Source organism: Theobroma cacao, chromosome 1, assembly GCF_053813885.1.
Source record: "Theobroma cacao isolate CCN51 chromosome 1, ASM5381388v1, whole genome shotgun sequence".
Taxonomy (NCBI): Eukaryota; Viridiplantae; Streptophyta; class Magnoliopsida; order Malvales; family Malvaceae; genus Theobroma; species Theobroma cacao.
Genome location: NC_142639.1, coordinates 30,680,842 through 30,706,232, shown reverse-complemented (window position 1 = coordinate 30,706,232; position 25,391 = coordinate 30,680,842). Strand labels below are relative to the sequence as shown.

General features: G+C 34.6%; 1 protein-coding gene across 1 annotated transcript; it reads left to right on the top strand.

Annotated features, from left to right (window-relative positions):
• The first annotated feature begins 6,248 nt into the window (after positions 1-6,248).
• LOC18613018 (myosin-6-like) lies at positions 6,249-23,695 on the top strand. The gene is made up of 39 exons (XM_018127006.2): positions 6,249-6,689; positions 7,737-7,865; positions 8,124-8,267; positions 8,467-8,612; positions 8,696-8,852; positions 8,973-9,031; positions 9,134-9,293; positions 10,465-10,614; positions 10,712-10,848; positions 10,975-11,121; positions 11,244-11,345; positions 13,221-13,278; positions 13,371-13,472; positions 14,470-14,507; positions 14,676-14,802; positions 14,912-15,082; positions 15,188-15,319; positions 15,419-15,528; positions 15,609-15,669; positions 16,473-16,650; positions 16,769-16,974; positions 17,138-17,257; positions 17,706-17,804; positions 18,439-18,651; positions 18,788-18,927; positions 19,101-19,215; positions 19,306-19,350; positions 19,437-19,520; positions 19,622-19,792; positions 20,238-20,393; positions 20,482-20,673; positions 20,807-20,935; positions 21,044-21,114; positions 21,197-21,296; positions 21,434-21,490; positions 22,393-22,449; positions 22,519-22,599; positions 22,696-22,778; positions 23,085-23,695. The coding sequence occupies exons 1-39, from the start codon at positions 6,687-6,689 to the stop codon at positions 23,197-23,199; spliced, it is 4,545 nt and encodes a 1,514-aa protein (XP_017982495.1). The 5' UTR covers positions 6,249-6,686; the 3' UTR covers positions 23,200-23,695.
• The last annotated feature ends 1,696 nt before the right edge of the window (positions 23,696-25,391 follow it).

Here is a 25,391-nt window from a genome sequence, read left to right as displayed (position 1 = left end):
TGCAATCATGCTATCATCACATGTATGTCATGAATAGTATTTTATAAGGTCGGGCTTTACACTTATCATCAATTATCATCCCTTTGGTATGGACATAAATCATGAATCTGCAAAACTTTTGAGCCAATGCTTGTCAAAATATATAAGAAGAAATTTCTAGAGTTAATCCAATACGGATGATCAACGAAAAAAAACCAATTCATCAAAATTGTGTTCTTTGCAAAGTTTTTGATACCCATAAAAAGTGTTTTCTACCATGATTCGCTATGAATGGGCTATGTATCTAAGCTCTGTTCTGTTATAGAGCACTTTATATTTTAAATGCGCATTCTTTGCTTGCATTTAATAAACATTTTAAAAAATATTCTGTATTTACAGAATTGCAAAAAGGTAAGAGATAGAGATTGATTAATAGTACAAAATTGTGCAAGTATTGATGCAATAAGTACTGATAGAAAAGGTCTTTTGTAGCAACTATATACTAATTAATCAACAAATAGTCTAATTTTTAGTCTTTGGTTGTTGCCAAATTAAGTAAGTAGTCAATGTTAAATTTGAGTATACATTCTTTTGAAGAAGTTCTGGAAAGCCTTTGACTTTTGAAATTTTTATGATGACATCAAATTTGAGTTTGATGCTACCCTTGAAAAAATCATTATATATTCATAGCATTATTGACAAAAAAACAATAGTACACACTTCATACAGAAGGTATCAAGAACATGCCATTGCCTTCTTTCTAGTATGAAGCAATAGAAAAATATGTAACAATGTGTACTTATTAAAAAAGAACCAGAGCTTCTTTTGCCAAGGTTACTTTTAGTCCTCAATAGAGTTTCCTCTGTTAATGATTCATCCATTTTTATTTAAGATAAGTTTTTCCATTGATGCAGAACTTCCCAATTCAGAAAACGAACCCAATATGGAATTTTGAGACTAAAAATGATGTAAGTAGTTGCTACATTCACAGAGTATTTTGTACATCCTAATCATCTTTTTAGAGAACAAATACGTTCAAAACAGAAGAACCCATATCTATTGAAATAAATCATTTGGTAAACTTACTTGAAACAAAGAAAAACTACTAATCAAATCATTTTCAACTATTTCTTTCAATCCATTCTTCATATTATCTGAAAAAATCAAGAAAAATTTTACTGCTCTGAGCTTAAATATAGCCATAACGTTCCAAAGTTTATCTTTTCATACATTTATGCAGGCTGTGACTTGAGCCCACCTATGTTTAATTATCTGGGAACATAAACTTATGAGATGAAAGAGAATCATTTTTGCATATTGAATATATATTGGGAAAGAAAAGTAACAACTCAAACTGCAGAAAACCATTAATGATCATCATAGCAAGATGTTGATGAGATTGAGAAGACTGACTTGTAACCTTAGCCCGTCTTCCAAACCCTTCGAATTCCATAATCTTAGAAAGTCCACCAGATAATTCAACTCCACTGCAGCCATCGAAACTCTCCATTGCATTGAGTCAAGGTGTTTCGACTGTAAATTTATTCGCTGACAAAGGCTCGATTCCATGCACAAGCCAAACCTTTCTTCCATGCACCGGATGAATGCCTAGAAAGACAGACAGATGCTTAGAAAGACAGTGGCAAATCCCAAGGCAATCAACAATTTACCCATGAGTTGGTTGCTGCACAAATAAGAAGGGTTAAGTTTTGTGATTGAGCATGTCCAAAATCACATATTTGTGTTGATCTCGGAGAGGATGATTACCGTGCTGAAGAACTTGGAAGTAGCATCTTTGATTAGGACCGACTTGGGATTGTGATGCCTGAGTCGGGGCGGTGTGACCATGAGAAGGTCGATAGGATCAATAAAGGAAAAAGGATCAGCAAGAAAGCGCAAGTAGAACTAAAATCTCAATAATACCCTTTAAGCTTGATAAAATACCAGGTACAGGTGTCGAATGTGGAGCATATATGCAGGTAAGAATCGTATATAGTTTAGATTTAGATTAAGACATCAGATATTGTTATTTTATTAAAAAATAAATTTAAATTATAAAAGGTTTAAAAATAAATGTTATTTATTTTTAAAAAAATAAATAATTTTTTTCTCTTTCCAACTCTCTTTTACTCGATCTCCTCTTTTCTTTCTCTTAACATTTTGACATAGAGGTAAAGTGGAAAAATGAATGATAATTAAGAAAAAGGGTTGATTTTTCTTTTGTCCCATGGGATAGGTGGCGAGAAGAAGAATTTCAAAGCACCAACCAGGGACTATTTGGGATTTGATTAGAATCTAGAATTAGGATACACATATATTGACCAAGCAAATTTTCCCAAAAGAAGCTTGTTGAATGTCTGAAAAGCTTTTACCTTAGGTCTTGGCCTTTGGAATCATTAACATGTACTTGTATTTGGCCCTCATCACCGTCAATTCATGGTGTCAAGTTTGGATCTAAGTCTCAAAAGTGTTTGGACTCCCTTTTTTTTAATAAAATAAGAGATCATAAATAATAAAAAAGAAAAGAAAATAGGTAAATTAAGAAAAAGAGTGACAGAAATATTATTTTCAAGAATTAAAATTAAAAATTTAGAATGTTGGATTTTCTTTTAAAAGTGAAAGGAAGAAGAACTTGAGAACAAGAAGAGGAGAATGAGTGGGAGGAAGTTAGAGAGAGAGAGAGAGAAAGAAAAAAAAAGTATTAGAGACAGAGTTAGTAACCATATAGATATATTTAATAGTGCATCAAATATAAATTTATAATTTATTCAATTTAAAATTTATTGAAAATGACAATGTCTAAATTCCAAAGTAAAGATATTCAAGGGTTTGATGGCGACTCAAGCTTGAAAGTTGGACTTAAAAATATTATTATATTAATAAATAATATGGTTTTATTTCATTTTAGTTTTAAGATATATTTATGGATATATCTAACTTGATTCAAACCTAAACTTAAGTTTTTAAAATATTAACCGATCCGATCCCTTCACACTTTTAATAAGAAAAAAAAATCCATTCGTGTATGCGTAGGGAAGAAACACACACACACTTAACGTGAACATAATCAATTGCAATTAGACTCCGTCAGTTAAGGTGGTGACACTGAAGCCATCTTGCAACGCAATCTCATTCCCCTAAATCATAAATCCAACGGCTGGGATCGCACCGCATACAATCTTGTAAATCCCAACCGTCATTTAGATTCTTCTGTTAAGAAAACCATTCACGCGTCCGGTGACTTAAACGCGTTTAGGCAAACTTTCAAAACCGCGCAAGAACGTGCTTTTAAATGCTTAATTTTTTTAATAATAAGAAGATAGTTGTTGGACTCTTATCCCACGCTCAAAAGTTTCACGCGCTTATTCATCTGCTATATTCATTAAGCGATTAATGCCATGAACCCCGGACGCATGGACCCACACGAGTTACCTTTGACAAGTGAAAAGGAAGTGCCGATTATGAGTTTGAAGATAGCCACGTAAGTGCTGGAAGCCCTACGTGGCTAACTCATATTGGGCTGCTCTATGACTCATCTCCACTACCAACTGTACATTTTCTTTTCCTTTAGATTTTGTTCCTCTTTTTCCGTTAATTCTTCCTTGGCCACCTCATTTATTTAATTACTTAATTAATCCCAACAATATGAAAAAAGAAAAAAAAGACAAAAATCAAAGGGAAAAGTAGTGAAATTCCATAAATGCCCATGAAATGGCAAGAAAATGTGAAATGAGTCAATCAACGTGCATGATCCCTGTTGGTGGTCTCATCTATGTTTGCCAAACTAGGAATCTGCATGGGAGGGCCATGAACAAAATCTTCTAGTTTCCGAAATCCATAGTATATATGGTGCTCATAATTGATTCAATAAGCTAAGCTTAAATTGAAGAAAATGAATGCACTAAACAAGAATTAGTTAGTGTTGTGTTGTCAATTATCCACCCATCAAGGCCCGTTTTTTATCGTGTCCAATTTAGATCAATGATTTAGTATCGTAAATATGGATGGATTTAAAATTTGTATTCATAAGGATAAATATATATATATTTAACAATAACAAAATATTTTCTTTTACATAAAAATAATATATTATAATTATTTTTATGACTTTTTATAATTCAAACACGTCGTAAAATCCAAATCAAGTAATGCTTTCAACGTAAAAGGCTAAACTTTTTGAGAAGGGTGTTCAAGTTTGTTCAATAATAGTGTTGTTTCGCTTGTATATTGTGGATGAGGAAGGTTGCAAAATAATCTTTACCTACCTATTGGTGGCAATGAGGAATACTCTCCATGTAGAGACAATAACAGAAGGCAATAATTAATCTTCCTAAAATGGTTAGTATAATTTGTAATTTGCAACACGTCTCAATCAATTTGGTGAAATGTCCATGTAAGTTTCAATATCCACACAACACTATAATTTGCCTTATTAGTTTTTAGACATATCAAACCAACCTTAAAACAAACAAATTAAATCTATCATTGTAGTGACACGAGCTCAACATAGGTCACTTAGGTCCAAAGCCTATTTAAAGAAATGTAAATAACTCTATGCATTGCAATAAACTTTAACGTTAATCCATGCAAAACTTGGAAATTGTGTTCAAGTTTCAACCACTTAGCTAAAGATGTTAACCTTTGTCTTAATTAGTCATTGACAAGAAAACTTCAAGTTCTCACCAACAAAGTAGTAAATAACAACCAAATATTATCACATCAGATTTGATAGTAATAAAGATAAAACTATCACTTTTTCAATAGACTAGTGCATGCTCTAACTCGTATAGGTATTTAGCTCCACGTTTCACAATAAATTTTCTCTTAGAAATTAAGGATTATTAACCATATTCATCACTTCGTTTCGTGATTAGGTATATAGTTTTTTGAACCCCTTATTTGCAAGTCTTTCTTTTTCTTCCTTTACTTTTTTTTCTCTCATCCCACAAGCTGCTTAATTGAAACCTTTATTCACTTTAATTGGCAAAGTGATTTCGATATATCATTTTTTTATATAGTAACATCTATAGAAACAGAAATGAGCACTCTTACTGCAAATGTTATGAATTTAGATATTAGTAAAGGAGAAATGTCATTAGCCGAAGGCTCTAATTCTGTTGATGGCAATTAATCATCAATGAAAGGTAATGCTTTAAACTAAATTTTAAATTTATTTAACTTTTTTTATTTTGATCAAATTTTATTAATATATTGTTTTTATTTTATTATTAGGTTTTATGACATTGAAATGATATGACATTGGTGAGCGAGTTTTCGATTTTGATTTGGGTGTTTGGAATTATTCATAGTTAATGATGTGGTTAATGATATATATTTAATTATGATTGAAAATTATGGATGATTTTAAATGTTATTAGTATTTTAAGGTTAGAAGTTAATGATGTATTTTATTAATATGAATATGATAATAAATTTTATGTATGTTATTTATGTTAAATTTTATTATATTTGATGTTATTCTTATTTTGTTATAAATATTTTTATAATTATTAATTTTAAATTTAAATAATAAAATTATATTTAATTATAAATATTTTAATTTAATCATATTAAACATGTTAAATGTGTTAATAAAAAATTATGTTTAATTGTGTCGTGTTGAACGTGTTAATCAAGTCGTGTTATATGATTATTAAATATATTCTTTTACATATTTTTAATACTGACAAAAGTAATTACTTATATTATCTTTATATTTAATTTTATTATATTTTATATCTTAATCGTATCAATATAATTAAAATTAAAAACATGAATTATTTGCACTATCCTGCCTCTGCCCTTAGCCTTTTACCTATTTTGAAATTCGCTCGTGAATGTTATACGTGGTCCCCCATCCCTTGGGAGCCACAACTTGGCCGCGGGCTCAGCCCATCACATCTCTTTCAAGTTTTTTTTAAGGGGACAAAAAAAAAAAAGAAAAAAAGGCTACTGATATTTCTTCCTATCAAGTAGTTGGGTCCCACTTTGTTCCACAAACATCGCCAAAAAGAAATTGACAGACTGCAGAGCTCGCTACCGCACGTTACTCCTAAACCAACCGACCATTATTTACCGCCCTTCCATTTCGAGTTTGCGAGAACAGGACAGCTCCTTTTGCATTTCGTTCGTTGTTTGGTTGGACTCTAATCTTACCTCGTCTTACTTGTCCTTAAAGTTGGTAATTACATTCCAAAATCTAGGGCATTTTCGGAATTCAATTCCCACTTAATATAAAGAAAAACGTTTCATTTTTCTTAATGGCATCCTTTTAATTACAAAAACAAATAAATAAAAAAAAGTAAACCGAGTTAAGACCACGGCCTAAGAAGGAGGGAAGAGGAAGTAGAGGGTCAAGAAAAGAATTAGAAAAACGTAGAAAAGAAAACTAAATCATAAAACAAGGGCTGCTTTCATAAGCAGAGCAGGCGGGAGGGCTTAATCTCTTCTTCAAGAAAATATTTGAAAGCTTTGTTGAAGAGGCTTAAGCTTCTCATTTTTCGATTCTTTTTTTCTTTTTATTTGGAATTCTTTTCTAGTGTAAATCGATTATTGTTATTATTATATATATTATACTTAATTAGAAAAGACCAGTTCAATAGTTTTCTTCGTTAAGTGTTGGATTGAATGATCGTTGTTCAAAGCCTTGGTAGCAGTAGATCGAGAAGCAACCCCGAGTTTCTGATCCGATCCATCTCGGTCACAAAATGGTAATTAATTGATAATACCTTTGCTCATTTTTCTTGCATTTCATTCTTGTTGTTTTTCTTTTTCAGTTTTCTTTTGAACTTCTTCTTGCTGATTTCTAGCTTTGGGCGGTCTTGATTTAATCTTATGTGATTTAAAGAAATTTGTATGGTTATTTTGAGGAGTTGTTGTTGTTGACTGATCTGGACTTTTGTTGAAGCTACTTGTTATTATGTTTTGATCTGTTAATTTTTGTGTTTCTTGAGATCCACCTTTTAAGGTTTTTAACTGTTTTGTTTTTGCTGTGGTTAGCTGAAATCGTTGGCTTTAAGGTTTCAATTACAAGCCATATTGCGATTGACTAGAATTTGAAGTAGTACATTTTGTTCTAATATGAAGTATGACTCGATTTTGAGTATCGTTTTATGAGTTTGTGCTGATAGTTGGTTAGAGTGGCGGCTTCAGTGTTATACATTTTAGTAACTAACTGTGCAGCATGAAAACAATTAGGTCTTTTTTGTTTATATTATATTAGAGCCATAAAATTGGAATTGCAGGTACTTAGGCCAGCTTCGCACTTTGTATAATTACTGATATATAAATTTAGTGGAATTAATGGACTTCATATCTCTAATGAAGTCTGAATTCCAACATGTAATTCATAAATTCATCCCCTCAAAATCTTATCAATTTGAAGGATTTTAAAGAAATGAAGGTTTGGAGGGCTTTGCAGGGATCATGTACTCCTCCAAGACCCCTTCATTTCTACTAAAATGTTTTCCAAACAAGAAATAGAGTGATATCCTCAATCCAAACTGAGTTTTTATCTCTGTTATTTTAGCTTTGATGAAGTTGGAATGGTGATTGTCTATCATGCTGCGTTTATTTGGGAACTGTTTACTGTTTTCTGCACTATCTTTATAATTCCTATTCGAAGTCATTTTAAAATTGAAAAGCAAGGAGTGCTTGTATATGTGGTTTTACCATAATGTTTGAATCTTGACTGAAAAGTGTGTATAAGGGGTAATTCTATTCAAATGGTGAATAATGGGCACTCTTGGCTTTTTTAGGCTATTACAGCTGGTCTTGGAGTCGGATCTCTTGTCTGGGTGGAGGATTCTGACATTGCTTGGATAGATGGTGAAGTTGTGGAGGTCAAAAGAGAGGATATTAAAGTTCTCTGCACTTCTGGGAAGACTGTGAGTTCCTTCTATAAAATTTAAATGGATTCTTTTATGTGCATAAGAATCTCAGATACTTCTATTTTTGTGAATGCTGATTCATAAATTGAGTGTTTTCTTGCCACAATCATGTTTATGTGGCTTAAAATTCTCTTCCCCCCTTTTACATGTCATGGAAGTCCAGTATGATACTATAGGAATTCATTGAAGAGCATAGAATGCTTGGATAAAATAGTTGCAGATTTTGACTTACCTATTTCGTAATTTTCGAAACAGATTGTTGTTAAGGCTTCAAATGTCTATCCTAAAGATGCTGAGGCCCCACCATGTGGAGTTGATGATATGACAAAACTGGCTTACTTGCATGAACCAGGAGTTCTGCAAAATTTAAGATCAAGATATGATATGAATGAAATATATGTAAGATTTTGAGCAAATGTTCACTTCTTCTTTTAATTTGGAAGTTTTTTGTCTTTCCTTTATATATCTTTGGTGGAATGAATGTATGTTTTGCTATGTGGTTTTTTGGATTGATGAATGCTGTCGACATCTTTATATTTCTCTGTGTTTTCAAAATTTACTGATACAAGGAGGTGGTTGCCCCAAATGGTTTTTCCAGACATATACAGGAAATATATTGATTGCTGTAAACCCATTCAGAAAACTACCTCATCTTTATGATAGCCATATGATGGCACAATATAAAGGAGCAGCCTTTGGTGAGTTGAGTCCACATCCCTTTGCTGTAGCAGATGCCGCATACAGGTATCCGGTTGTGCTGACCAGAAGTTCATTTTATATGATTGCTTGTTTTTGACAATGAAAAATTGCTGTTTCCGTTCATGCAGACTAATGATCAATGAGGGGATAAGCCAGTCAATTTTGGTTAGTGGTGAAAGTGGGGCAGGTAAAACAGAAAGCACAAAGTTGCTTATGAGATATCTTGCTTACATGGGAGGGAGAGCTGCTGCTGAGGGAAGAACAGTTGAGCAGCAAGTTCTGGAGGTAAACAATGGCTATGAAGTTTTGATTTCTATGACAAGAAATTTAATGTTGATCTTGTGAATCTATCATCCAACTAATTGTGATTAACATCATTTATTTCTGTTTTCCTCCAATCTGCAGTCCAACCCTGTTCTAGAAGCATTTGGTAATGCAAAGACTGTTAGAAATAATAACTCAAGGTGAGAATATTTATTATAAAGTTTCCACCCTGCATGTATAGTAGATTCTCTGTCAGAATCATTGGTTTTATTATCTTTACATGCATGTTTTGAATGATGTAGTCGCTTTGGTAAGTTTGTGGAGATTCAATTTGACCGGAGGGGAAGGATTTCAGGAGCTGCAATCAGAACATATTTGCTAGAAAGATCACGTGTTTGTCAGGTGTCTGATCCTGAGAGAAACTACCACTGCTTCTACATGCTTTGTGCTGCACCACCAGAGGTAAGTGGTTTTTGATTGCTTAATGAAGCTGCTTTAAATGTTTGATACAATATGTGCTTGTATATTTGTTTCCCTCTGTAAACATTTGCCTACATTAAATTTTAAAAATTTCTGGATTAGCTCATGACCAAAATTCATTGTCCAGAAAAGGATTTTTGTTCAGAACTTGAATAGTGAGGACAATGATCTTTCCTCCATTTCTACCTTCCGCTATGGATCCTTTTGTATATGGTTTCTGTTTTTAATGCAAATGCTTGAAGTTAGGGTTGTAAATCGGTTCTAGCTATGATCATCTTTATTCTATCTCATATACGCTACATTCCCCTTTTCTGTTTGATTCTCCATCTTTCTCTTATCTTTGATTCTTTGTTGGTGCCATACTCTTAGGCAATATAAGGACAAGTTACGAGCTGGAGAGTTTAACATATCTTTACCAAATTGCGTTGGTTAAAATGGGACCTTTTATCTGATGTATTGATTTTGGGCACAATTTCAGTTTTGGACTTATATTCTTCATTAATAACAGAATAAGAGTCGGTAGTTTGAGAATCTACTTGTGCGTTAGTTATCTGTTGTGAATGAAGCTACTAAGAGGTTGCTGGGATAGCAATAGTATGGGATTGTGTGATAGCATCTTTTTGATGTGATTGCTGGCATGAGTCTTACAAATAATTATTTATGATTTAATAGTAGTTTTTAATTTTCGAGTATAAAGTGTAAATCCTAGTTAATTTTTTTTATTCTAAACAAATAATAGTTTAAAAGCTGTGTTTGTGTATCATATTTATTATTTTCCAAGTCTAAAGTCTTATGCTTTTGTCGTGGATTTCCTAGCACATCAGTGGTCTCAGGAGATGTTCTTAGCTTGTTATAGATGTGGTAAAGAATATCAAATATGAAGAAGTTCCTTGTTTCTCAAAAACCTTTTTGATTTTTTGATTTTAGCATTTTGTTCCATTTCTCTGGGAATCAAAGAGTAGGAAAATATTGTTGGATGTATATATTTCTTCAGTTATGGGTCAATGTGTTGTCTGTTCCTCACGTTTCTGTGACTGGAAATAGAGAACAGTTTTTGCAAACATGGGGTTGTAACACTTCAGATCATCCATTCTCTTACTTTTGGATGTCTGTCTCCCCTCAGCCCCTTTTGTTTCTCCTTTTTACTTTTCAGGATATTCAGCGGTACAAATTGGGAAACCCAAGAACATTTCACTATCTGAACCAATCTAATTGCTATGAATTAGATGGAGTTGATGATTGTAAGGAGTATATTGCAACGAGGAGGGCAATGGATGTTGTTGGAATAAATTCTGATGAGCAGGTATATTAATGAAACATTATCTTATGAGATGATCCTTAAGCATAACATTTTCTAAAATTCTGTCATCTTTTTAATTGATGCATCTGCCCCTTGTCAGGATGCAATATTCCGAGTTGTGGCTGCAATTCTCCATCTTGGGAACATTGAATTTGCAAAAGGGAAGGAAATAGACTCATCAGTGCCCAAAGATGAAAAATCTTGGTTCCATCTAAGAACTGCTGCTGAGCTTCTCATGTAAGTGGACAATTTTACAGACTTGCACTAGCATTGACTGAAAGACATACTTCTTTGATATTTGTTAACCTTATATGCTCTTGTAAAAGAAGAAAGGGAGCCTGTTTAACTCCAAGTTTTGTTCAGGTGCGATGAGAAGTTACTAGAAAATTCTCTGTGCAAGCGTATAATTGTAACTCGTGATGAAACCATTACAAAATGGCTGGATCCAGAATCTGCTGCTCTCAGTAGAGACGCTTTGGCCAAAATTGTGTACTCGAGGTTGTTTGACTGGTATGGTTCACTCTTGCTGTCTCAGTATGGACATTCTAGAGTTGACTCTGCTTATTATTTTGTTTTTGTTCAGTTTTAGACATTTATTTGAGAAATTGGGTTTCCTTTTCTAATTTTCACAGGATCGTGGATAAGATCAATAGTTCAATTGGTCAAGATCCTGACTCAAAGTTCTTAATTGGAGTTCTGGATATCTATGGATTTGAGAGTTTCAAGACAAACAGGTGCTTAACCGGTATGCCTGTTGTTTTCATAACTGACTAAAGTTGGTCTGAAACCAATGAGTAAAAATGGAAGTTGTGCCGCCAAGGGGCACCTTTAATACTTGTGGAAGTCATGTATTATTTGATACTAAAGAAGCAGTGATTTGAGGAGGTTTTTTCTTTCACTAGATTTCCTGTTAAGGCATGGTAAAGCTGCACTTGAATGTTTTGCATGCCAGGATTCTTCTCTTTTGATTTCAATTTGCTATGGAGCTCACCTGATTTGCATTCACTCTTAAAATAACTCACTGAATGAATCTAATAATGAAATGTGAGAAATTTTTTCTTAGTTGTGGAAATTTGGGAGGCAAAAAATGAAAGTGTTTCAGTTGATTGAGTTTATGGTTTTTGGAAATGTATAGTCTCCTCATATATTTGGGCATTTTCTAATATTATTTTTTTGTTGTAGAAGGGTCTTTTACAATGATATTTTACTTCTTAAGTAGTCAAAATAATTGTGTCAAGAGTTTCAAGGAAATATATGGCGTTTTTCGTCTTTACAAGTAGGAGTGCAGTTTCTTTATCTGTTAGTAATTAAGTAATTAACTATATGTTTCTGTTACCTTTTCATTCAAAATTTCAACTTCCCAATTGTCAAACAAATACTTATCTGACCTAAATTATTTTTACTTCTCAATTATATAATGAGTTTGGAAATAAGTAATTGCATGTACCACATCTTTTGCCCCATTGTTCCCAATTTCTGGGAAGATTTGTTACTTTGAAAATTGTTGATGGTTTTGAAAGCGCATTACTGGATAGGAGTATCTCAAATTGGCATGTTGTGGTTTCTGTGTTTGCTGCTTGTCTATTTTTTAGGCATACCTAGGAGTAGGATGTTAAACATGCATGTTTTCATTTTGGTGCTGTGGTATTTGCCAGAGCCTATGTGTTCTTTTTTTTTTCAGTAAATTAATATATGTCTATCCTTATTTTTGTGGCAATTTTAACCATGCAAACATTTGGATAGGTTGACTGGAGCTCTAAAGATCAGTTTCTAAGATAAATATCCTTTGTCTCTTTTATTTATTTTGGCCCCATTGTTGCTTCTTGTACCTATTGGCTCTTTGATGTCAAAAGTTCTGCTAAGTGTAGAGTTGAAAGGTTTTGAGGCCTATATTGTCCAATTCTGTAGGTTTGGCTGAACAACTTGAAATGAACTAGATTTTTGAGCTTGTTACTTGAAATCTCAGTTCTATTGTGTGTTTTACTTTGAGTTTCATATCCTTTTTCCTCATGAAAATGTCCTAGTTGTGTGAATATCATGTCTTCATTGAGTCTCAAGCAGTCGATTCCTAATTTAATGTGGTGGAATGCTTAGATACATCAGGATAGTTTTAAGTGATGAGGTTTATATAGATATAGCAGCAGAGCTGCAGATAATCCTTTTAGGTATATATATATATATATATATATGTATATGTACATATGTATATGTACATATACATATCTATATATATGTGTACATATACATACATATCCATATATATGTATTATATATGTGTGTGTGTGTGTATAATCAGGATTAGACCAGTCCACTGATCTCTGGTTGGTGAATTGAGTTTTCCTCAATTCACCACTTTGGTATAGCATTGTCGCCGCTGCAGTCATCATGAGTGAGGATACTGGTATATTACCTTTCTAGTTTGTAGAGTTTGGCAGTGATAGGCAGAGTTCCATGGAGATTTCACAGATAGTTCTAATCATGCTTCTTACTTGTGGAATTAACAATATATAAAGTTAATTGTGATTAAAAATAAGTGACACTATGACCCTTTTGGATGCTTGCTATTGGTTTCTTTCTATCTGATGTTTGATGTACCCCTTGCTTTGCAGTTTTGAACAATTCTGCATTAACTTGACAAATGAGAAACTGCAGCAGCATTTCAACCAGGTTTGTTTCTGAAGGACATAATTCTCTCATCATGCTTGGCATTTCTCAGTTTCTATTTCATAGTTGTGATGCATAAATTTCTGGCTCTGCAGCATGTTTTCAAAATGGAGCAAGAAGAGTATACGAAAGAAGAAATTAATTGGAGCTATATTGAGTTTGTTGATAATCAGGATGTTCTGGATCTCATTGAAAAGGTCTGTTGCATCTACCTCTCCAATTTATTTGGCTGCTTCCAGATTGTTTCAGTAGTACATCATCTGTACCTTTAATAACCTTCCTATTAAAGTGAATCTGTGTGTATGGCTGTGGAGTTGGTTCTGTGTCATTGATTATGCATCTCTATTAAAAAAATTTGTGATAAAGCATGCCCACCATTGAAGATAAAGCGGTAAGGCATCTTATGATGCGTTATTCTCATGAAAAATTTGAAGCATGGGGAGGAACCCTGATTGATGAGGATTTTGGTATAAAATGTTCATCCTGAAAACAGGAGAAAAAAATTGGGGGAAGAATGGTGGGAGAAGAGAAATCTGTTGAGAGGAGAAGATGGGTCAACTGTGAGGTGTTGAAATAGTTTTAAATAAGCCACCAGCCATAATCTTAGCATAATACTAAATTATTCAAGTATAAATTGACTAAATGATATTAGTTGCTTTCTCATTCTAATAAATCCAAGCTGAGTTTCTTGTGCAATCGCTGGAGAAAGCACTGCCTGTTTAAATTTCCATGTGACAATAATTTGTTTCTTAATATTTGACTGGAGTTTTGAATGTTGTAGTAGTGTCAGTCGTGTTAGATTGTAGGTATTGATTTATTAATAATTGTTGGACCGACGTGGGAATTTCTGGTGGTAACTTCTTAAGCATTGTTCTGCCTGTAATTCAAGTTATTTCTTTTGCTTGAGAAACTACCTTTCTTCTCCTGATGACTTGATTCTCTCTCTCTCATACGTTCTTATGTGTTCTCTCATTTTTCTCTCTACCTTTCCTCTGGTCACAAAGAAAATATTTTCTTGTGCTCAAAGAACTTTTTAATTGATTTGTTAAACATTCTTACCAATCATAGCCCTGGATGGGGGTGGATTTGACTAAACACATTGATGGACTAAACGTGTTAATATGGTCTATGCACTTGTGTTGTGATTATTTTATTTATTTTATGTTTTCCATTTTTCCTGTTCTTGGTTTCCAGAAACCAGGTGGCATAATTGCTCTTCTGGATGAGGCTTGGTAAGCTTTACTGTCATGGGCATTTACTTATATTGGCATTTTCAACATTGTACTAAAAATGTTTCAGTTTACTATATGTTAATAATTATATCTGACTGTTCTCATGGTGATGTTGGTGATAGTTTTCTTTTTTTCCTCTCTTGGTTTTTTACCTTTCAATTTTAAAAGCATGTTTCCAAGATCAACACATGAAACATTTGCTCAGAAGCTGTACCAGACGTTTAAAAACCATAAGCGCTTCAGCAAGCCCAAATTGTCTCGTTGTGACTTCACAATTTCCCATTATGCTGGTGATGTAAGTTTGCTTTCTCTTTATAGTACATTCATGTCATAGGATGAAACTAAGAAGTTAGAAGTGAACATTTTCTGCTTATGTACTCAAATAAAAATTTATGTATTTTCAGGTCACTTATCAAACTGAGTTGTTTCTGGACAAGAACAAAGATTATGTTGTTGCTGAACATCAGGCGCTTTTGGGTGCTTCCAAATGTTCTTTTGTCTCTGGTTTATTTCCTCCTTTGGCTGAGGAATCCTCCAAATCATCAAAATTCTCATCCATAGGTTCTCGATTTAAGGTGTGCTAGTTTTTCTGTTTCTGAAATGCATATTAGTACCCCTTTTTTCCCTATTTTCTTTTCTAGTCTAATTGGTTACCAAGTGGTCTTTTTTGTATTATACAGCAACAATTGCAAGCATTACTTGAAACTCTCAGTGCCACTGAGCCACATTATATGCGCTGTGTAAAGCCCAATAATCTTCTTAAGCCAGCAATATTTGAGAATAAAAACGTTCTACAACAACTACGTTGTGGGGTAAGAATGCTGATGTTCTATCAGGTTGAGCTTAAATTTATATTGGTATTTAATTAGAATTGCCTGTATAGTTTACCCACATTGTTTGCCTCATTTCAGGGAGTCATGGAGGCAATCAGGATTAGTTGCGCTGGATATCCTACTAAAAAACCATTTGATGAATTTGTAGACCGATTTGGCCTCCTTGCACCTGATGTTTTAGATGGGAGGTAACGATAATTTTTTTTTTTGTTGGCACTCAAGACTTTTCTTAAAAAAAGTATTCTGACTTGTTGCCTATAAATGTTAGTTCTGATGAGATTGCTGCTTGCAAGAAGCTTCTAGAGAAGGTGGGACTTCAAGGCTATCAGGTAAATTTCTGATGGGTATTAAAACAATCTCCTCTGAGTCGATTGAGTTCACTTGCTATCAGTACTAGATTTCCTCTTGAATCATTAGGATATATATTATGTGAAATCCCATATCATCAAGATGTCAATAAAAGCTACATACAGACATACAACAGGCAGATATTTATGTTGTTTGGCCTTTGGCTTATGCCCACTGGCAATAGCACAGACTCTACTATACTCTTTTATGTTATGTTTGTCAGAAGATCTATAGAAAGACCCTTAATATGTTAATGGGTTAAAGTGCTCTAGTTTGGACTGGGTTCGGAAACAACACTGCAAACTGGGCCTCGTGTACGCTTGAAATTTCTAGAAGCTAGCAACTGTGAGCCAAAGAGGAAAACACTTCTCTCATACAGAATCTAAGTTGTTGGATTCAAGCCACAAACTTGATGTTATAAGTGAATACTTCTACTTATTCTTATGCATTTTGGTGTGTAATGTTAGAAACACTCTGTATTGGCTAATTTTATTAGCTTTCTGTCTCTTGCTTGAGGATATGAGCATCATGTAGCATACACATGGAAAGAATACAACCATTCTTTCAGATGGGAGTTTGCTTCTTGCCTTTGCACAAATTTTATATGCATACATACCTGTTTTATGATTGCTTATGACCCTAGAGATGTAATAACTGATGTCTGTATTTGCTCTTACGAATATTTACCTTGCTGTTTAAGGTGCTGTTTACTCACGTGCTACAAATCTGTGTTTTTGTTGGGTTTTGGGAAAGATTCTGCTTATGTCAATTTTTTTTTTGGCAGATTGGTAAGACAAAGGTTTTTCTCAGGGCTGGTCAGATGGCAGAACTTGATACCCGTAGGAGTGAAGTCTTAGGAAGATCTGCTAGCATTATTCAGAGGAAAATTCGTTCTTATTTAGCTCGCAGAAGTTTCATTGTGCTTCGTCGATCTGCATTACAGATGCAGTCTGCCTGCAGAGGTATTTATTCTGCTATTGACACATTTTTTGGGTGCTGCAAAATAAATAAATTTACTCCCTATTAAGGCATTTGTTATTATGTGCACCCATTGATAGGTTTTGTCTGTGCTGATTTCAGGACAACTTGCTCGCAAAGTTTACGAAGGCATGAGAAGAGAAGCTGCCAGTTTGAGGGTCCAGAGAGATTTGCGTATGCATCTTGCTAGGAAAGGTTATAAAGAATTGTGTTCCTCTGCTGTTTCCATTCAGACAGGTATGCGAGGGATGGCTGCTCGCAATGAGCTGCGCTTCAGAAGGCAGACCAGAGCAGCAATTATAATTCAGGTATGTCAAGGTTTTTAAATTATTCTTATATCGTACTACATTTGCAACGATTTGTTAGAAAAATGCCATACCTTTACAATTTTTCTTTCGAGTGGCTGAACTGCCTCTAGTTTCATATTTGTTTCTTTCTTTAACTTGGAATGTCTTTCATTGTACTCGCCAGAGCCAAACTCGCAAGTACTTGGCCCAGTTGCATTATCTGAAGTTGAAAAAAGCAGCAATTGCTACACAATGTGCATGGAGAGGCAGACTTGCTCGCAAAGAACTGCGGAAGCTGAAGATGGTATTCCCATATTGATTTTTATTTTTCAAGTAGATCTTATATCATAAAATTAATTTGGATTTCTTTAGTCTTCTTCCATCTTTTAGATCTTGGAAAATGGTTGGCAGAGTTTTGGGGGAAAATCCTTTGCATCTTTGCTAAGATATGGTTTTGGGGTTCTTCAAATTTGAGTTTGATTCTTCTTTGTGTATCTGAAAGCTGGAGTCATCTAAAGCCAATTTTAAATTCCTTGCACTTGAGAAATCTATCTTATCAACAACCAAATGTATGTAGTCCTCCTGGCTTACAAAATAGAGGGAAAAGGAAGAAACCAGACATTCTTATTCTGCTCTATCTGATAACTTTGTTTTCTGAAACAATTTAGTATTCTGAAACCATGAAGTTCGTTTTTTTCTTTTTTCACGAATGTATCACTCAGATTTTATGTTATTAATTTTATTGCTTGCAGGCTGCTAGGGAAACTGGAGCTCTGCAAGCTGCCAAAAACAAACTGGAAAAGCAAGTTGAGGAACTGACATGGAGATTACAGCTGGAGAAACGTATGAGGGTAAGCATTATAATGAATAAGCTAAAGCTAGTTTCTTTTTCTATTGTGTGTCTGTGTGTGTGTAGCTGGCAAGGACCTTGTGAATCCAGTAGAGGTAAGAAGGTGCAGAACCGAGGCATTTCGTGTGCTTGGCATCTCTCATACCTTTGTGTTTTTTAATCAATGCGATGTTATTTGAGAAAGGGTATTAAATTCTGTATGGATCATCTTGCTTTAAATTTTGTACGTTATGGGGCTGCAGTTGTGTTTGACTTCTCATCTCAAATTAGTTGATTTGAATAAATAATATCTTCCTTTTGCTTTTATTGCAAGTGCTTCTTATGTGATCCCTGCTTGTAGATCCAGCTGCTTGGGCTAGGCTTTAAGATTTTTTAGTCCTAGCTTGCCCATCTTGAAGTTATTTTTGGTTAAATAATGTATATTTACTTAAATTTAGTTTAAAATATGTTTTAAAATATTAAATATTAATATAAAATACTTCTAATGTTTTAATAATATGAATGGGCCTATGGCTGGGTGTGGGCTATGTCTCCAAGTCCCAGGCCAGGCTCAAGTCCAGAGACACCTGTACCTGCATGCTGTTGTGCATATTATTTTCTTCTCTTCATTTATGCATCCTTGTCTTACTCTGCAGGTTGACCTGGAAGAGGCTAAAACACAAGAAAATGCAAAATTACAGTCTGCTTTGCAAGATATTCAACTTCGGTTTAAAGAAACCAAAGAATTGCTTGCCAAGGAACGTGAGGCTGCTAAAAGGGCAGCTGAGGTGGTCCCTGTTATTCAGGAGGTTCCGGTGGTGGACCATGCGATGCTTGAGAAGCTTACAAGTGAGAATGAAAAACTGAAGGTGAGGAGGCTGAGTCTAAGTCTATGTTTTGCACAAAGATACAGTGAACATACGATAATAGAGGACATCTTGGGGATTTCTGCTCCTGATAGAACACTATTTTCATTATTATTTCTCTTGTGCTGATTATCTGCAGGCTATGGTGAGTTCGCTGGAAAAGAAAATTGATGAAACTGAGAAAAAGTTTGAAGAGACAAACAAGATCAGTGAAGAAAGGTTGAAACAAGCTTTGGATGCAGAATCAAAAATAGTTCAGTTGAAGACTGTTATGCACAGGTGATTTTGTGCCCTTACCAAGCAAAGATTTTCATATAGATTCATTTTGTTAACTAACAATATGAATCTGGGATAGAGCTTATTTTCATGCATATTGGTGAAGCTGTGGCGATTCAATTCTTCTTTTCTTTTTTTCTCTTTCTCCTGGTCATCATTGTCTCTTTTGTTCGCAGGCTTGAAGAAAAAATTTCAGATATGGAATCTGAAAACCAAGTTCTGAGGCAGCAAACCCTTTTAAAGTCACCTGTTAAGAAGATTTTAGAGCATCCACCAATTCCAGTTATTCCGGTAAAATTTAGTGTAAATTTATTGATCTTTCTGTCTCATTTATCATTATGTTGATATTTCTTGTTATCTTTTTGTTTTCTAAATTTGCAGAATTTGGAAAATGGTCACCATATGGATGAAGGGAACAAATCAAACGTATGTCACATTTTTTTATTGTTATACTTATGATCATGCACATTTAGTTTCTGGGGTGTGGTCATTGACAAGAGTTGTTGCTGCAGGAACCACAGAGTGTGACTCCAGTGAAGAAGTTTGGCACCGAATCTGATGGCAAGTTGCGAAGATCCAATCTTGAACGTCAACATGTATGTGTTTGCTACAATTGGTTTTTGCATCTGCAAGCTTTTTCTTTTTTATTTGCAGTGTGTCAGTTAGCTTTAGCTGTTTTCTGTAATTCTTTTAACAGGAGAATGTTGATGCACTTATCAATTGTGTTACAAAAGACATTGGATTCAGTCATGGAAAACCTGTTGCAGCATTTACCATATATAAATGTCTTCTCCACTGGAAATCTTTTGAAGCAGAAAGAACCAATGTGTTTGATCGTCTCATTCAGATGATTGGTTCTGCAATTGAGGTAATAGGTTGTATCATTCATAGTTATTGTTTATGGCATAATGGCAGCAGGCACTATCAGCTGCTTCATTTTCCTTTATCATTCTACCTTTTGCATGACTTTTGCTTTGCTGCTACTTTTTGGGTTTGACTAATTTTTATTAATTCGTTATATTAATAATCTAATTTTGTAAATGCACTCCTTATAAAGTGAGTTACTGCTCCTTGTTCTGATAAGCATGTGTGATGACTGTAGAAGATTTTTTCTGACATAATTTTCTTCCAATTTTGTTAGGTTGCCCTGCTTTAATAATTGTAAAATAGTTGCTTTAGAAGATCTTATTTTCTTCTGTTTTTTATGTACTTTCTGGGAATCTTTTATGTTTTTGCTGTTTCTATATACTATTTTAAAACAAGTATGAATGGGTCATTGATAATTGAAGGATGAAACTTTTCAATTGCTGTAGAATGAAGAAAACAATGGTCATATGGCTTATTGGTTGTCCAACACATCAGCATTATTGTTCTTGCTTCAAAAAAGTCTCAAGGCTGCTGGTTCAAGTGGTGCAACTCCAAGTCGGAAGCCACCCCCTGCAACCTCTCTGTTTGGAAGGATGACGATGGTATTTGAAATTCTTTCCTTCTGCATAAATTATATCATTTTAAAGGAAGAATAAGAATATTTTTACATTCCTTTCTCTCTTAATTCAGGGTTTTCGCTCGTCTCCCTCTTCCAACAACCTTACTGCAGCTGCTGCACTTGCAGTAGTTCGACAAGTAGAGGCCAAATACCCAGCTTTGCTTTTTAAGCAGCAGCTTGCAGCATATGTGGAAAAAATTTATGGAATCATTAGAGACAACTTGAAGAAAGAGCTATCATCTTTGCTTTCTCTATGCATCCAGGTATCTTGTGATGCAGTTAGTTTCTGTTCAACAATTTGAATTCATATTGTTAACTGTTCGATGGAAAGCTATACTTAAAAGTTGATCTTGGTCCCTTTGTGCGTTTTCTCTAATTGGTCATGCCGAATATTAGGCACCGAGAACATCTAAGGGAAGTGTGCTAAGATCTGGGAGGTCCTTTGGCAAAGATTCTCCTTCAACTCACTGGCAGAGCATTATTGATAGCCTCAACACCCTCCTCAGCACATTGAAAGAAAATTTTGTAAGGAATCTGATTTTTTTTTTCAACTTCATGAACTTTGTAAGTGCTGCCGTTGATCATGATTTCCAATTAAATGTACAGAGGTCCTTACAGTTGCTTGGTTTTCAGGTGCCTCCGGTTCTTATCCAGAAGATCTTTACTCAAACATTTTCATACATTAATGTACAATTGTTTAATAGGTAACGTTTTGTTTTATTGTTGGTCCTTTTTTATTTTATGTCAAAGGGTTTGGTTATGTTGACATTTGTTATCTTTTTTCAGCCTTCTTCTACGGCGTGAGTGTTGTACATTTAGCAATGGGGAATATGTAAAGGCTGGGTTAGCTGAGTTAGAGCTCTGGTGCTGCCAGGCTAAAGAAGAGGTAACTTTCTTTTGGTTGTAATTTTCATCAGTGTTTGTTGGTACATAATTTTCCTGCACTATTTGCTTATTTTAAATGGCTAACATAAGGTGCATAGCAGTGCTGATAATGTTCCTTGCACTTGCCTTGAATTGCAGTATGCAGGATCATCGTGGGATGAACTTAAGCACATAAGACAGGCGGTTGGATTCTTGGTATGTTAAGGCACTCTTGAGAATATAGATAATGTGATTGGTAGTTTTGCTTGTTTTTCATTGTTAAAAATTTTTTGGTATATGTAGTAAGAAGTATCTTTGACTTGCTCAGTTATCTGGTTGAGTGTTGTGCAACTGACAATTTTGAGAAAAAATATTTAGCATTTGAAGTCCCTGAAATATTTCTCGGAATCCTTTTAGCTAGCACCCATTAAGTCCCATTGTGTTGTTATGTTTGACATTGCACAAAGGTTCAGGAATCACAATCATATTGTTTGTATGATAATGGTTCTCAATGCCCAGTAAAACAAATCCATAGTATGTGGAATTGAACGACAATATAGGAAAGCGAATACTTTTAACTTTTGACTTTCCAAATGATGACGATTTTGAAAAGCCAATGTTGGAAGTGTGGGAGATATATAGACAGGGTTAACCGGTAGGTTTGTTATTTCCTTCTGAATGCTTTTGATTGAAAGAGACGCACTTTGTTTGGTATAGGATGCTAGAAAGCACGAACTTCCTAATACCTTCATGTGAATGCTTTCTTATGGATGTAGTATCTTTTAACTTTATTTCCTTGATTAGGTTTTTGGTGTCAGTGGTTTTAGATAATATGCTTGTCTTTAACATACCGACATGAATTTATTTGCTTGCACTGTTTGGCTCTTTGACTGTCTTTGGGTCTTGCTTTGAAAATCTATCTAATTATGTTCCCTTAACCCTTGAAATCATTGTTATTATGAATTGTACCTGCCAAAATATAATGTCGTAAATAGTAGCTACTTCATTTTCACTACCCGGGGACAGCATATTGATGTTTCCAGGTTATCCCTAGGTTCTCGATAGCAGTCAATATAGACTCACACTTCTAATTTGAATTTTATTAATCCTGATAACAGGTTATACATCAGAAGTACAGAATTTCCTATGATGAAATTACAAATGATCTCTGCCCTGTAAGGCCTCCCTCTCTCTCTCTGTCTCAATTTTCTCATTCTCTGACATTAACTTTTGTTTTTTTTCAGATTCTTAGTGTTCAGCAATTGTATAGAATATGTACTCTGTACTGGGATGACAACTACAATACTCGAAGTGTTTCTCCAACTGTAAGTTTGTGCAGCAAGATCTTTTTAACTTTGTTTAGGAAGGTCATATTTCTTTGAAGGTATAAGATTGATTGGCAACCTGCACTCTCTTTACAGGTTATTTCCAGCATGAGGGTTCTAATGACAGAGGATTCTAACGATGCTGTTGGCAGTTCCTTTTTATTGGATGACAATTCCAGGTAAATGTTCCTTTTATTTTTCTGATGTGCCATGTCTGCTACCATGAAAAGTAGATTTCCGATATGGCTTAAGTAGAAATCCCATTCAGATTGGTTACGAGGATGAGAATGTTAATTAGGGAATAGTTGAACAATTCTATATTGGTGGTGTGATATGAAGAGGCTGAGTAGACTAATTGAGAACAAGTACAATTGGCATAAACAATTGTCATGGTTGGGTGCATGTTCTTTAAAACAGCTTTATTACATGCTGAGCATTGGAGATAACATGGTAGAAACAAACTAATCCTTCCCTTTTAATTACAGCATTCCCTTCTCTGTTGATGACCTTTCCAATTCACTGCAAGAGAAAGACTTCTTGGAAGTCAAACCAGCAGAGGAACTTATTGGGAATCCAGCCTTTCAATTTTTACACGAGTAAGGCTTAGGAAGTGTAGATGTGCTCTCTCTCCCCTTTTTGGTGTTGATGTGGGCAGTGGAGACTTAAGCACACTCTATTGTCAACTCAATGGTTGTTGTAAATTCAATTCATTACCCCCCTCTGCATATAAATATATATATTTTTTTCTTTACCTCCATTGATTTGCCGCTGTAAAATGTTTTATTGGTTTATTTTTTTGACATTCAAGTTGTAAAAGCTGTCATTCGACAACGGGGGCCACATATCTGTTTTGTTTGGTTTCTGGGGTTTTTTTTTTTTTTTTTCTCTCTATTGAATTTTTTTTCATTATTGATTTATTCTTCTGCCATAAGGGGGCAGATATTTTTCTAGGAAGTCAGGGTGCAATGCAGAGTGTCATTAATAGTTGGTGGCTGAGACATTGATCCCTCTCCACCCAGTTTTTGTTGTATAAAAAGAAACCCAGTACATATGTAGTTTTAAAGATCTATTTGATGGTCGATTTTTGCAGAGTAAATTTTGTTTCCATTTCCACTTCTTTCGCCTTTAATACCTTTTTTACACTGTCAATTTGTTGTTGTTGTTGTTGTATGATGTATGCCAATGCCTGTCTTTCAGTACCAAAGAAGTAAAGGTTTGATGAAAACTACAGTGCATTTGTCGGAATGAAATTACACTCAGCTTTTCAAAATTGTGGTCATTGGATGAGAATTTTGTTCACCTCACTTGTTATTAGACATACAGTTGTTTGAACTCAATCATGAATTGAGTTGAGATGTGTATATATATGCCTGAGTTTACATGAACATCACACCCATTGATGTAATGAGCCTCACAAATAAATCAAGAAACAAAATGTTTTAAACTTGAGTAGGAATTTGTTCGAGGTAATAATTTAAGAGAAGATTTATTTACTCCAATTAATTCATTGATTTGGAGGTCAAAGCTTAGTCGATGCAAAATCCAAAAGGATCTCTTTTTCTCATATTGGATGACAGCAGATGAAGTTGCTTTGAATTCAATTAAAAGGGGCACATAACCATGTTACTTCTGTGTATAAACTTGTTGCCTTTAATTCATAATCACTGAATCTTATATTACAAATTTTGTAAATGGAAATCCTGAAATTAAAGGAGCCTACCCTTCTCATCATTCTGCTTTGTTTCGGATATGAGAAGAGAACCTAAAAGTTAGGTGTGAAGTAGAAGGAAGCTGTGAGAAAGCAAGGAGAAAGAGGGAGAGAAACAGAGTGAGTTAGTAGTAGAAATTCACAAAGAGTGAAAATATATATATATATATATATATATATATATTTCTAAATTTCAACCCAAAACGAAAGGAGAGTTAATCCTCATCCTAACCGTTAGATTAATCAACGGTTACAATGAAATAATAACGATATCCAAAAAGAAGAAAAAGATTTCAACTATCATTATCAAAGAGAAAGGATAAGCTGCAATGTGGAAAAAACAGAAGGCCTAATCTAAGACTCAAAGCGTACATATACTAATAATAAATGAAAAGCGACAAGTAGATGAACATAGAATTATGTTTGAATTAGGGGGCTAAATACTTATCTTGGCAATCCATGTGAATAGCCTATGGGCTATGGGAATGGCGGAGCAGCTTCAGCTCCTGCACAAGGGAAAGTCTTCCCCTTTTGCCTCTGGGACCATGCTTTACCCTTGAGCCTTTAGGAGTTCCAGGACCACCCCTTGTATTAATCCTTCCTACCGCCACAACTGTTATTTCATTTAATTGCCCGGCCGGATCTTCTTGGCCCCACTCCACCCGCCATGTCAGCTGCCGACTTGTACAGCTGGCAATGGCACGTCCCAAATTCGGATTAGGCGGGATATACATAGAGGATAATCAAGGATACGATGGTTGGTCCATGACCTTGGGCACCTATGCTGCACACATCTGCTTCAGCTGCTGATTACTGATTGGACGCAACCCCATGCCATCCACATGCATCATACACCCCTGTGCCTATGTTGGGTCCATTTCTTCACATCCAACACTTTTTTTGTCTTTTGTTTTCTCTTGACAACAACCAACTTAGCTCTTCTGAAAGACAGCCTAGGGAAACAAGAATTCATTTCAACATATGACTATAGAGCCTCAATCGATTCCTATTCCAACTCTCACTTTCATATCCACCTCTACGTACTGTCTTTTTTAGGTAATTATGGTTTCCAGTATATTTGGCC